The sequence below is a fragment of the Toxorhynchites rutilus genome, chromosome 3 (assembly GCF_029784135.1).
Source record: "Toxorhynchites rutilus septentrionalis strain SRP chromosome 3, ASM2978413v1, whole genome shotgun sequence".
NCBI classification, from domain to species: Eukaryota; Metazoa; Arthropoda; class Insecta; order Diptera; family Culicidae; genus Toxorhynchites; species Toxorhynchites rutilus.
In genome coordinates this window covers 201467449-201482880 of record NC_073746.1, presented here as the reverse complement: position 1 = coordinate 201482880, position 15432 = coordinate 201467449, and the positions used below count along the sequence as shown (strand labels likewise).

The window sequence follows — 15432 nt, the reverse complement described above, 5'->3', positions numbered from 1 at the left end:
GAGCACACTGCTGTAATGAAATGTCTGTTTGGCAATACACCGTGTTTTTTATAAACAGTAAACTATTGTTTAATGAAATGTGAAAAAGTTCCCCTCACTTGAATCAATCAAGCTTGATAACGGGTTTAAAAATTGATGGTGGGCAGTTATGTCTAAAATATTAACATGGGAGCTTGAGCTTAATGTTGGTTTTGGAAATTCTGAAACAATCAATATTTTTTGTGTTTTTCCGAAATATTATGTATAAATACATCGTTTTATGAAGAAAAATGGAAATTGTCTAAAAGTACCATGGGACAACTATAACTATTTTTTTATCCCTTTTGTTTATTTTAGGCTCATTAGCATTTTAGCTGTAACAGAGCCGAATTTTAATCGTGTACATGTCACATATTTATCATATCTATAATTAGCACATTACACAGTTGCCATTTTTCGGCGTTAGAATATTCCCTTCTATACCATTGCAAATGGTACATATTTACACAGTAGCCATTTAGGCGAAATAGTTTTCTATTTGTTCTTCCATTATCCCCAGTTAAGACTGGACAGCGGAGACAGTCGTTGATGCATTGTTGAGTTATTTATAGAACAGCAGCCCGATATTTCTGCAGAGCAGAGCAGTTGTATGGATGAATCGATCTTATTTCGACCGTGGATCGATCTCCATCGCTGATGATTGTTGCGTGGACGTAGTTATTCTGTAACAATACAAAGATGGTCAATGGGGGCCCTGAGTTTTGAACTCACGATCGATAACTATAACTATTACACTATAACTATTACACTGAGCAAATTTTCGTATTTTGTAAATCGATAGAATCTTATCGAATCGAGTTCTTTCTCGAACATCGGCGAATTGCATATTTTGAAACTTTGCCGAAATGTTTGCGAAATTCCCGACAAACATCACTAAGGGTGGGTTTAGACTAGGGATATATTCATGTGAAGAAATATGATGAGATTTATAGAAATCGCATCAACCGTTTACACTAGCGTGAACTTTTATAATGAATATATTCATATTTTCGGTGAATTTATTCACCTGAAGTAGAACTGCATCCAACTTTAGTGATTTCTCACCAGTGAGAAATTCACAAGCGTTTACATATACCTCGAATAAGTGTATCATATTTATTCTCACCCGTTTACACCTATTTTCACGTGAATAAATCCATCTATAGCTATAGATCTCCCTAATGTAAACCCGCCATAAGAATTATGCCGACAGCTTTCACCCGACTGTATCTATAACAGCAAAATAGAGCTAACGTTAAAGTCTGTTCAACGAGATTTACAAAATAAGACTCAATATTTAATTTTAGAAATTTCTAATTTTCTCATTTTTCACTGTTGTTCTATTCCTGACTATATTTCTTGAAAGAAATCTGCACAATTTATTCACATTTACTTATAATAGTTTTAATATTAAAATAACAAAACTTCATTAAAACTCGCATTCGCACTCGCAAATTTAGTTTTTATTTATTTTCGATACCTTAAACCGGATGTTTCCAGCATTTTCAATTGGTCATTTAACAAATGATATGCATGGAAAAAACATTGTTGAAATTGTTCCTAGTGACAATTTTTTGCTTTATTACAAGGTATGGTCGAACTGATTGTGTTAATATTAGATAATTAACTATCTGAAAGAAAATATTGAAACGGAAACATTAATGAAGAATTATCTACTCTTAGGCGGCTCGCACACCGGAGCAATAAACAACTAGCAACTATCAAAATGCAATAAGCAATACTATCGCCAATGCATTTTTCCATTTGATTTTTGGTGATCTCGCACACCGACGCAATACGATATCGCTATCGTCTTTACAAAGCAACACATATCGCTAGCAACACGACGTGTTGGTTGAAGAGCAACTTATCGCTCATAATTTGACAAGTTTCGTACGTTAAGTAGATTGTTTGTATAATGTCAGGCGTTATTATTGTTCTGGTATGCGAAGAACAACAAAATATGTTGCTTGTTGCATATTGCGTATTGCAGCTTGCTAGTTGCTAGTTGCTCCGGTGTGCGAGCCGTCTCACAATTAATATGTTTTATTGAGAGTAGCATAAACAGCTTATAAAATTAGCTTATAAATCACGGCAAATGGTGGGGGGATATTTAATCCATTGCGTTTGGAGGTGACACTATTCCTAGACCAGTTGGCGGGCGCCTAGGAATACCGGTAGACCGCGGGCGACCGGTAGACCGTGGACTACCGTTTGGCCATCCCCGATCTATAACATAGAAAGCACTACAGCAAGATGTACATTGATGTACAGTACATTGGATTCGTTATATACCCGATTTTTTTCCGTTATTTTCTTTTACCTTTTACGATGTTTTTACGTGGTTCTCTCGAAATTATGCAATTTCCTTGAAATATCGCAATCTGCTTATCGTCGCCTCGTTGGGAAGAGAATTTGCGTGATTTGTTTAAGCAATTTTTTCTTGCACACTCACATCAATCGCGTAAAAAAATAGAATTCAGTGTACTTTGTATTGTATTTGAGGAGCCCCAGAAGAATTGGTACTGGAACAATATTCTGTATTCGTTGTTAGCAACAAAATGAAAAAAAAATTCAATATGATCGGACTGGACCTGGACCATTTTTGGAATGGATTGCTATCGGGTAGTAATTCAACGAAGCTTTATAACATCGTGAAAATGATCTGCTATCTCTCGTAGAGACGAATGAACTGAAAAGTTTAAAACCTCTATAATTCATCACGTTCGTTCGTTCTGCTATCTCTCGCATGAAAACGCCAACGTTGAGATGGGTTTGATCACATGCGTGAAGAATCGATTATGGCAAGGCGACATGTTTATGATGCTGTGTTTAACGCGGTTTTTTCAATAATAAACTTTGAAGATTCTTGAATGTAGGGTTTCTACTTTCTTTCCCTGTTTTCATTTTGATCCATTCTAATAGTTTGTTATTTTCAGGCCTTGGTGCATGTTTCCACTGCGTATTGCAATTGTGATAGGAAAGACGTGTGTGAGATTATTTATCCACCCCCATATAACCCAGAGGAAATAATTCAACTAGTAAAGTGGTTCCCAGAGGACATGTTAGAGAAGGTAAGCGTATCTGCGATTTAAATGCATTTTCGACGACTATATCCGTCATGAGTGGAATGTATTACTACTTGTTAAAGAAATGAAGGTCAAAGGTAGTTGTCGTTAACGATGTTAAATACAAAAAGGAAAAAAAAGAAAACCAATTCTTCTGTGCACCGTTTAATATGGAGAGCCAAAAAAAGCATTTGCGGCATGCTTCATTGCTTTAAAAAGGCAATAGTACAAAGCCCACTGCGGATACCGACATTATCAAGACTGTGCATGAGACAGCGGATGTCACTAATATTACCAAGACTACGGTACATAAGCATTTAATCGAGATGAGATATGCGAATCGATATGGAGTTTTTAGTTCCAAACCTGTTGACCATATAGAGGCGAATGAACTGCAAAGTTTAAAGCCTCTTAAATACAAAGAACTGAACAGAACACCTATTGACGGAGACCGGCCTTATGAACCGCACCTCTATGTGCGATTTGTTTCTCCAGTGATATGAAAGGTATCCTTTCTTGTCACTGAAGACGAGATATGCATTTTATACCGAAATGTATATTGAAATTTATATACACCCAGGTTTTTTTACGCGGATTTTCGAATTAACGCGGTTTTTTTTACGCGGATTTTCCAATTAACGCGGTTTTTTTTACGCGGATTTTCCAATTAACGCGGTTTTTTTAACGCGGTCACCGCGTAAAAAAAACTGAGCAATATCAAATCTGTTCCTCATGCTTCCTGAGACCATATGATGGAACTTAGTGCTATTGACGGATATTAATGCCGCACCTATTTGCCAGGTTCGATGCATCTGTAGCGAACACAGATTCAATTTGCCCGCGTTGTTCACCACCGCCTATGCCAGTTTCGATGGGAACGACCACGTCAAGTCGGAGGACAGATTTTGCAACGCAAATGCCTGACAGAACAGAAAGAATTAGACCAGAAGCAGTTAGAGTTGGAACAGAGGCAATTAGCGCTGCAGAGAAAGCATTTCCAGGAGAAATACAAGCTGGGTCGCTAGCTGATGAATCTGCAAGTGCAAGAAGAAGTATCTCGAGATAGCATAAAGCTTGTGCAAGAATGGGTTGATGAGCACACCACTGCGAAGCAGAAATCCTCCGTACGACCTTCGTGTGCAACGAAGTTTCATCTAACCCCACATAACGGCTGGGGGAAGAAAGATTCATGTACATGTATTTAAGTCCGCTCGTCGAGAGCCACACACAATGAAATTCATGCATAGCATCAATCCCATTTAGGAATGAAATAAGCGCGATTTTTGCGCGTAAACCTGAGCAACATCACTTTTCTCTCTCAGTTCATATCTCTCCCTTTCAAGCTCCCTCAGAGCGTATGCCGCACCCCATCACGATTCTCAAGAGGATTTTTATGTGACCTTTTTTTCTTTACGGGGAGTTTCCAATTAACGCAGATTTTCCAATTAACACGGTTTTTTTACGCGGATTTTCCAATTAACGCGGTTTTTTACGCGGATATATATATATATATATATATATATATATATATATATATATATATATATATATATATATATATATATATATATATATATATATATATATATATATATATATATAAATGGATTTCTGTCTGTTTGTCTGCTGTCTGTCTTTTTTTTTTTGGTGAAGAAGGTGGAGATCTTCATAGACACCCAGTCGCCATGTTGACTGGGTAGTGCGAGATTCTTACTCACTGAAACCACCTCCTATGCGCCGTGCCTTTTCCCCCCCAGGACCACCCATCCATATTACTTCAGGGGGAGGCAGTGCTCACGCACTAATTTCATTGGGCCATTCTCTGGTCTTCTCTCCATTTACGTTGAAGCTCTGACATTATCAGCGTAATCGCTTTTGTTACTGCATTCCACGCACTCTCGTCGCGGCAAATTTTTTGTGACACATTACTCTCGTTGATTTCGACGCCAGATGCGAGCATTTCAGAGCGTTCTTGGACGAATCGAGGACATTCGAACACTACGTGGTACGGAGTTTCCACTATGAGTGCACACTGGGGGCAGTGGGGTGAATTCGCATGTCCGAATCTGTGGAGATATTCCCTGAAGCAACCATCCCCTGACAGGAACTGCGTCAGCTGGAAGCTCGTTTCTCCGTGATTTCTGGTAATCCACTTGGCTATGTCTGGAATCAGCCTGTGGGTCCATCTTCCTTTTGAGGTGTTGTTCCACTCTTGCTGCCACTTCCCCAACGAGTCACTTCTTGCTCGTTTTCGAGCATCTCTGGTTTTCCGTCCAGTTGAAGCACGTTCTTTATAGCACGCGTTGTCTTCCACCAGAACAATATCGATGGGAATCATTCCCGCTATGACATATACAGCTTCCATGGATATGGTTCTATATGCACTCGCTACTCTCATCGCCATAGCTCTGTAGGTTCTGTTCAGTAGCGTTCTGTTTTGTTTATTGTTGATCGCTGCCACCCAGGCTGGACCAGCATATCTGAGTATCGATGTGGATACGCTAGCCAGAAGTCTCCTTTTACTGCTACTATTCCAATCATTATTCGGCATGATTCTGGCTATCGCCGTTATGGCCTTTGCCGTCTTCTTGCAGACATAGTTGACATGACTCCTGAAGTTAAGTCGGTCGTCTATGATCACACCCAAGTATTTAAGCTCCCGTTTGGAGGCAATGGTATGGTCCCCCACGGTGATTTCCGCTCTTTGTACAGCCCTGCAGTTGCTGACTAGTATAATTTCCGTCTTGTGATATCGTTTTTATCGCCTAGCCAGCATTTCCACCTTCTCCAGTGTCTCGCCCGTTATTGTTAGAGAGATATCATCTGCGAACCCGATGATGTTGACGCCTTTCGGCAATTTTAGCTTTAACACTTCATCGTACATTCCGTTCCAAATAGTTGGGCCCAGGATGGAGCTCTGGGGGACACCTGCAGTTATACTGAACGCTTTTTCTCCCTTTCCTGCGTTGTAGAGCAGGATTCTGTTCTCAAAGTAATTCTTCAGGATCGCGCACAGGTAGTTCGGTACCAACATCCTGTGTAACGCCTTTGCAATGGCTTCCCAGCCGGGACTTTTGCTTTTTACGTCCACTGTTACTACGGCGCAGAACCGGTCGCCACGTCTTTTTTGTTTCAGGGCTTTCTCGGCTATTTCGACGACGCACAGAATAGCATCCACAGTCGATCTACCCTTCCGAAACTCGAACTGCGACGTTGAGAGTCCATGTTCGCTCTCTGTACACTTCGTCAGCCTGTTTAGTATTATTCTCTACAGCAGCAGTGTATCCAGAAGACAAATCCTCTCCTGGTGTTTTCCCCGGCTTTGGCAGTAGTATGAGTTTCTGCCTCTTCCATATATCGGGCCCAGGATGTTTCGCTTGTATGGCCGATTTTAACGCCACATAGTGGATTCCGTCAGGGCCTGGGGATTTATTTCTCATCAATCTTTTTGCTGCAGCTAATGGTTCTTCCGTGGTCAGTATCTCGACTACTTCTCTTTATTGGCTGTATGGCGGACGTGGCCAACTCGTCGGTTCATGCTGCGGGAAGAGCCCCTCAATAATGCTATTTATCCTTTCCGGGTACTGTTCGGTGAGGGTCGATGGGTCTTTGATTTTGCCACCACAACTCTATACGTGTTACCCCAAAGGTTTGCATCAACGTCATGGCAGAGTTCTTTAAAACATCGTCTGGACAACAGAAATTGTCATATTTAAGCATAAGAAATAAACAAATAACTCTTTTGAAAGAAATTGACGTTAAATATACTTTATTCTAAGCATTCAACATTGTATGAATGTATCTTGTTGAAATTCTAACTGATTGTGTTGTAACAAAATAGAAACAGGGTGGTCTTATAGAAATTGGACATAGTGTATATTAGGGTGCCAATGAAAATGGTTATTTCTAATTTCAAAAAGTTACTTCATAAAAAATGTTCACCACCTCGAAAAAACAACCCTATGTCAAATATTAGCTCAATCGGACTGACGCAAAGCGGTCAAAGTTTGAGTTTTATGAAAATCAAAAAATCACCCAAGGGGGGAAATCGGGGTTTTCGAAAAAAAAAATTTGATGCCAGATGCCTTAAAATTGCATGAAACGTCGAGATCTAGTGTCATCTAAAAAAAATCTTTTGTCAAAAATCGACACTCTGAGACATAGATTTTTTTTCGGAATACGAAACGAAACGTATGGTTTTGGGTACCAATAAAAATAGTTATGTCGATTTTTCATTCGGAACTTGCTGCGAAATGTTGATTTGCACGATATTATACCCTTTGCAAAAAAATTAGCTCATTCGAACTTCATTTATTAGTTTTGGAGGCGTTGAAATTTGAGTTTTTTGAAAACCGAAAATCGATTTTTTACAATTTTTTTTTCGAGATGACACTAGATCTAGACGTTTCATTGAGACATTTGTCATCAAAATTGGGTGATTTTTCGATTTTCGAAAAATTCAAATTTTGACCGCTTTGCGCCACTCTCCACTTTCGTTCGCAATATGGCCATGTTCGTTCGTTTTGTGTGGCACGTGGCGCCGTCCTGCTGAAACCACATGTCATCCATATCCATATCTTCAATTTGTGGCAAAAAAAAAATCGGTTAACATGCGGCCATAGCGCTCACCATTCACAATTACCGTCTCGCCGTCCTCATTTTCAAAGAAATACGGCCCGATGACTCCACCAGACCATAATGCGCACCAAACAATGACTTTTGTCGGATGCAATGGTCTCTCAACAATCACGTGTGGATTTTCTGAGCCCCATATACGGAAATTTTGGGTGTTCACATAGCCACTGAGCTCGAAATGTGCCTCATCGCTGAAGAAAATTTGATGCGAAAATTCAGCATTTTGCTGCTGTTGTTCGTTCACCCAATCGACGTATGCCCGACGCATTCCATGGTCACCACGCTCTAATTTTTGTACCAGTTGAACTTTATATAGATGTAGGTGCAAGTCCAAATGAAAAATTCGCCACAATGATGTGTTTGACAAGCCCAATTGCTGAGCACGTCGTGGAATCGAAACATTCGGGTCATCCTCCACACTGGTAGCAACAGCAGCAATATTTTCGGCTGAACGCACATTACGATAATGCACAGGTTTCACAATATCCGCTACGGATCCAGTTTGTTCGAATTTACGCACTACATTAGCGATTGTGTGCTCTGTAGGATGTCCATGACGACCAAAATCCGTCCGTAATGCTCGAAAAACATTTGCCGGTTTTTCATCATTTGTATAGTATAATTTAACAAAACTAACACGTTTTTTTTTCCAAAATATATATTTTTATCAAGGCTCATATGGCGTTAGCCTGACGGGGCCGGAGTTCAATATTTTGACAGTTTTTCTTATTATCTATGTTAGTAATATGTAACCGATTACTCGCGGTCGGCTCGAGGTTAGTGTGCTATTCATTATAAAATATTAGTAGGCTTTGAGATGAATTGTAAAAAAGAAAGGCAGAATAAAGATAGTTCCGGAAGTGTAAGACGTGTTCAGTGATTGGGAAACCAAATCTCCGAATATTATACCTTATCCGAATCGGGATTACCACATCTGGCGACGAGGAGCGGAAACGTACTCTTCGCACTTTAAAGGTAAGAGCGAGCACATATTAAAAGACGAAGTGACAGTTTCTAAGATTCTGTTAAAAATTTGTGGTAACAGAAAATAGGCAACAGCCGCTGCAATAAGCAGAAAAAGGTTATTTCCGCTGCTGTAGAGCAGGGACAGGCGTCGAGCCGCTGCTTGAAATCAAGGCATTAGCCGCTGCGTAAAGGCAGAAAAAAGGCGTGTTAGCCGCTGCATGTGAGCAGAAAAGAACAGAATCCGTTGCACGTGAGCAAGGAAAGGCGTGAAGCCGCTACCTGAAGTAGAAATAAGCTCAAGCCGTCGATTTGAATTGGAACGGAAAGGTAAAAAAACCGTTGAGGTTGTTTTTGCGTTGCTATGGTCACATAATGAACATAAAAAAAACCCCCGTCGTATGCCACACCACCAACGAAGAAATTACGCACCACAGCAGAGAAAATTAACAACAACGCAATTCTCGCTCGCTATAAAAGCGAGGTGCACTGCCCGAAAATCATCACCTTTACACCGGCCACCGCGACGACAACATCACAGAAAAGCAGCAACACCAAACGAAGAAGCAGCCGAACACCGAAGAAACAAGAGTTGAAGAGATAGAAAGAAATATACGTATTAGAGTAAAAGTTTTCTACCATCTTTCTTCTCTGCAATCATTCCGGAAGAGTATTTAGCCTTTCTCAAGGCTTCCGATCCAGCGAATCAACCCGCATCCGAACACGATCCCCGACGAGAGCTCCACCCGTTCAGCCAATTGGTCCCGAGCTCAGAAGTTCCCGAAAATACAGTCCACCGCAACCTAGTCTTTGTTCCCAGACTGAACATGGTCCTGACGAACCGGATTTGGAACTTCTGAGTGCCCTTCCCGAGGACGTGTGGAGATTTTTCCGATAGATTACAACGAAAACAAAACAGTGCGCGAAAGAAGCTGTGTGCAAAAAGCTTCTCGGAAGAAAAAGTGCAAATTCAATGTGCCGATGAGTCGATAACGAAGCAAAAATAACCCTACGCAGCGAACAGCAAAACAACATCAGCAATATCAGTGCAGTAACATCCTCCCGGCGATGAATTATCCCCTCGCTGTGCAATAAAACGAAAGTAGCACGAAGTACAGTCAACAAGTGACATCCAAGTTTTTCGCTTCCGTCCTAACGGAAGCGAAAAACCCCCGTCGTATGCCACACCACCAACGAAGAAATTACGCACCACAGCAGAGAAAATTAACAACAACGCAATTCTCGCTCGCTATAAAAGCGAGGTGCACTGCCCGAAAATCATCACCTTTACACCGACCACCGCGACGACAATATCACAGAAAAGCAGCAACACCAAACGAAGAAGCAGCCGAACACCGAAGAAACAAGAGTTGTAGAGATAGAAAGAAATATACGTATTAGAGTAAAAGTTTTCTACCATCTTTCTTCTCTGCAATCATTCCGGAAGAGTATTTAGCCTTTCTCAAGGCTTCCGATCCAGCGAATCAACCCGCATCCGAACACGATCCCCGACGAGAGCTCCACCCGTTCAGCCAATTGGTCCCGAGCTTAGAAGTTCCCGAAAATACAGTCCACCGCAACCTAGTCTTTGTTCCCAGACTGAACAGTATCCGAGGAGAGCGTGCTATTAGCTTAGCATAAAATCAACGGCCCTTTTCAGGGTTCCAAATTTGATGGATAAGAGTTCAGAAAAGTTTTTTGCAGGCCGAACTGAAGAAGCATTTAACGAAAATCGTTGTCGATGATAATTCGATACCGATAAGTGCCATGGATATGGATTTGATAATGAAGAATATGAAATATATAACATGATGTAGTGAATATATCCCCATATCAAAGAAATCACTTTGATGAGACTGTTTGCCGTTTGTTATTTTTAATTGTTGGGACGAGGGGATTATTTTTGCTGAGTAAATTCCAAGAAAAAATCCATCCCTTCTTTAAGCGTGATTCATTCTGCTTCGGATCATTTCATACAAAAGATAAAGTGTCCAAGAGTTATATGATTGCTATCTATTGACTTGAAAAATTGTTTCAATAGCTTAATAATAGCTTCGAAAACAGGTTATTGAAATCATTCGTATCCGTATGTAGCGCGCCCTCTTGGAAACCCATTAATCTTATTGGAATGTGAGATGGGGAAGCTCATACTCACGTTTATGCATTATGCTGTACTCTTCCAATTAATTTCGTTTTGCAGGCCGAACTGAAAAATTTTCAGTCGAGTTAACTCTCTTTTACAGTAATGTTTTTGAATCCGGACGCTTTTTAATCCGGACACTTTGCATTACATTCAATATCATATCACAGCCATAACATTTTTTTCATGTTGAATTTATGCGATTAATAGTTACTAATATAGTTACTGATAGTTACTTGATAGTTACTAATCAATCGTATTAATTCAACATGCATAAAATGTTGTGGCTGCGGTATGATATTAAATGTAACGCAAAGTGTCCGGATTCAAATAAATTACTGTATACTTACTTCGATGTTATTCGTTTCTCTCTCAGGCTAAGCTACGAAAATAATAAAGAGGGTGGGGTTTACATTTTATACTTTTATGGTTTATAATATGATGCTTCCTTTGCTTTCGTTCATTTCTTACTCTACTCTCGCACCGTGAGGACTCGTTTGTGTGGGACCAAGCACACAGCTCGTTAGTCTTTCGGTGGTAAGGCACCACGAAAGCAGCTCGGATAAGTGCACCAGCCGCGAAGAGTGTGACCACATCGCTATCGACCGGGAACTTTGCGTGAAATTCGTCGCTATCAGAAGTCGACCGAATTGCTGATCCGCCATCTACCTTTGCAGCATTTGATTCGTGGAATTGCTCAGGACTTCAAAACCGATTTGTGCTTTCAAAGTTCCGCGGTTATGACGCTGCAGGAGGCCTATTCGAAGATACCAATCTGTGTGCTATCCATGCAAAACGCGTCACATCATGCCCAAGGACATCCAGCTGGCCCATCGTATCCGTGGAGAGCGTGCTATATTAGCTTAGCATATAATCAACGGCCCTTTTCAGGGCTCCAAATTTGATGGATAAGAGTTCAGAAAAGTTTTTTGCAGGCCGAACTGAAATGAGCATTTAGCGAAAATCGTGGTGTCAATGATAATTCGATACCGATAGGAGCCATGGATATGGATTTGATAATGAAGAATATGAAATACATGACATTATGTAGTGAATATTTCCCCATATCGAAGAAATCACTTTGATGAAACTGCATTATAAAATCATTTGTGTACGAATGCCGCAATCGATAGGCGACTCTAATTTGCGCTGGGTTATTTCCTCGGAGGACTCGATTCCTCCTTTGAGCAATAATAATCTCTTTCTGGCAAAACGAAGTGGTATGAATCACATTATTCGAAAGATAAAATGAAGATGTTTTCTGCCAATTTTCTTCAACCTCCAAACATCTCTTTCTCCCGTTTGTCGTTTTTGCGTTCGCTAATCCTTTCTCACAACACACATTTCTCACTTGAGAAATTGTTGAGTAAACATCGTTTGCCAGTGCGCGTAGAGCGGGAATTCCTTAAGATTCATTGCACCTCTAATAAATTGCCGAAAGACGTGGTCTTACATTGATCACACTTGATCAAGGAAACCATTTGTCATGACAATTGTCATGCGTAAATGCGAAAACAGAATAGAAACATACGGTATGAGGCATGATGTCGACGCCAACCTCTCTCAGTTTCTATTCTGTTTTCGCATTTTCGCATGACAATTGTCATGACAAATGGTTTGCTTGCACTTGATTGAAAAATCCAAAACGAAATGTATTTGGTCGCAGCATTATATGAGTAGGAAGCAAATAATTACTCAAAAATTACATGATTGTGGCGATGTGAAAATTTTTCCGTTTTTCATGTTATGCATCCAACATTGGATACGAAAATTATCTACTGATGGGGAAAAATAATAGAAGCTTTCCTGTCAATTGCGATTGATTGAAAAATCACAAAACCAAATGTATTTGGTTGCAGTGTTGTATGGATAGAAAACATTAAAATAAACTCTTTCGCATGAATGTATTTTTCAATTCCCAGGGGAACTGGTAGATTATTTTTCAGCAACGATGATAGCAACGAGGATTCCGCGCGTGTATGTGTGTGTGTCGGCTGCTCCGATGTTTCAAGCGGAACCGTGGCATCACTCTCCTCCTGATAGATTCCCTTCTGGCCTAAGGTGTACAAACAGGCTCTTGGTAAAACCGTTCATCAGCGCTTTCATGATAAATGAAGTAACCTTCATCACAACAGCGACAACATGCTCCAGTCGCTGTTCAATTATAACTGAGTGGGTTTACGAGCGGCGCTCGCTTATATACCGATTGGTGATTTCAATAGCCTATTTTGAAAGCAATTTTAAGGCTATTGAAACAAGTTTTTGGATAAAAAAGTAGCAAGTATATGACGCGTAGACATTTTATCTTTCGAATGAAGTGTTCATCATACCATTTCGTTCGGTTGTTTAAGAGCTATTAACGCTCAAAATCTCGGTCTCCGGCGTAACGCTTTCGTTTTCGAAACTTTGATTTTACACCCCGGTATAGAAATGAAAGACGTAGTCCTACGTCAAAAACAATTTTCAGCATACAATCCGTCGCCTACTGAGCGTTTCTGATGGAGAGTTGGAACATCAATCCCTTCAAATTCAGTCATCTTCCAGATTCGCAAGTTCGTAAAGAATGGTTGCGATGGAAACGAAATTTCGAAGTAATCGTCGCTGCTAGTGAAGAGAAAAATGCTACCAAATTGAAAATCTTTTTACTGGCGAAAGGCGGACTCGAATTGCAGGACTTGTTTTACTCGATCGATGGCGCAGACGTTGAAGAAGATGCTGAAAAGGGAATAGACCCTTTTAAAACAGCTATTGGAAAGCTAGATGGACATTTCTCGCCGAAACAGCACGATTCGTTCGAACGGAACGAGTTTTGTAAAATGGTTCCAACGATAACTCCGGAGGGAACAAGTGAGCCATTGACCAAGTTTTTGATGCGATGTACCGAAAAAGCAAAAGATGCGATTTTGGGAAAACAGAAGCAGAAAGTCGAGATTTGCGTGTTATCGACAAAATCATTTACCACGCACCGGCTGAGTTGAGAGAACGATTACTCCACGAAGAAACGCTTACGTTGTCACAAGTATCCAGGATTATGACTTCGTTTGAATCGATTAAGCAGCAAGTTCAAGCAATTGCTGGAAATGGTAACGGTGATGTAATGACAGTTCAACGTATGAGTCAAGATAATGTGAATCGTATATATGGAAGTGGCAAGCCAGCGAATGGATGTTGTTATCGATGTGGAAAAAGGAACCATTACGGAAATGATCAACAGTGCCCAGCTCGTAATAAGCAATGCGAAAAATGTCGTAAGTTTGGACATTTCGCTCGAGTGTGTCGGTCAACGACGAAACGTAGGTATGAAGATCCAATTCCATATCCAGCTCGTAAGAAAGTTAAAACAAATAATGTACGAGCGATATCAACAACAGAGAATGGAAATAGTTCGAGCTTCATTTATAATATTGGTGATGGAGATGAATTCCTTTGGGTTAACGTTGGAGGTGTACTTATTAAGATGCTAATTGATTCCGGTAGGCACTTGGCAAAGCATGCTTGAGCAAGGAGTTAAAAGCTGGAAACCGAAACAAGTCCCAAATACGATTCTGCGTGCGTATGGCCGTAACACGAAACCCTTAGTTGTGTCACATGTTCACATGTTCACAGCATTGTGTCAGTTGGAGCGAGACGTTTTCCGAAGATAACAAATGTTCAGCTGATTATTCCAATCAACAGAGACGTTGCTCCAATAGCTCAGCGAATCAGACGTCCTCCGATTGCACTCCTGAGTCGAATCGAAGAGAAGCTGGACCAATTACTCGTAGCAGATATCATCGAACCTATGTCAGGAGCAGCGCCATGGGTTTCACCGTTGGTAACCATTGTCAAAGATAATGGAGATCTTCGTCTTTGCGTAGATATGCGGCGTGCCAATCAGGCTATCATGAGAGAACATCATATGATGCCCACGTTTGAAAGCTTCCTTCCAAGTTTGAAGACAGCCAAATACTTTAGTCGGCTTGACATCAAGGATGCATTTCACTAGATTGAGTTAGCTGAAGAATCACGTTTTATTACAACCTTCATATGTCACAAAGGGTTGTACAAAGGGTTGTACAAGATACAAAAGACTTATGTTTGGAATTTCTTGCGCTCCAGAAATGTTCCAAAAAACTATGGAGCAAATTTTGGCCGGGTGTAAAAATGTCATTAATTGACGACATTTTCATTTTCGGAGAAACGGAAGAAGAGCATAATATTGCTCTAGCCAAAGTTCTATCCGTATTAAAAGATAATAACATTATGCTGAATCAAGATAAATGTATATTCAAAGTCCAAAAACTCGAGTTTCTTGGTCATGTTATTTCATCTGAAGGAATACGACCAACTGATCAGAAAATTCAAGCTTTAAAAAAGTTTCGTGAACCTCGTACCTCAGACGAAGTGAGAAGCTTTCTTGGTTTAGCTACATATGTTGGAAAATTCATACCTGATTTAGCAACAATCACTGCTCCATTGCGAGAACTAATCTGCGTTAACAAACCATTTAAATGGACGGATGAACATCAAAGAAGTTTTCAGAAGCTAAAACAGTTGATATCGAATGCTAGCACTCTTGCTTTCTTTAATGATTCTTTCCGCACAAGGGTTGTAGCTGATGCCTCCCCG

General features: G+C 40.4%; 1 protein-coding gene across 1 annotated transcript in view; it reads left to right on the top strand.

Annotated features, from left to right (window-relative positions):
- Nucleotides 1-15432, top strand: part of LOC129775211 (putative fatty acyl-CoA reductase CG5065) — a 41098-nt gene that overhangs the window by 20787 nt on the left and 4879 nt on the right. Inside the window, exon 6 of the mRNA XM_055779609.1 lies at nucleotides 2958-3092. Coding sequence (XP_055635584.1) covers nucleotides 2958-3092 — 135 coding nt within the window. The remainder of the gene's footprint in view (nucleotides 1-2957; nucleotides 3093-15432) is intronic.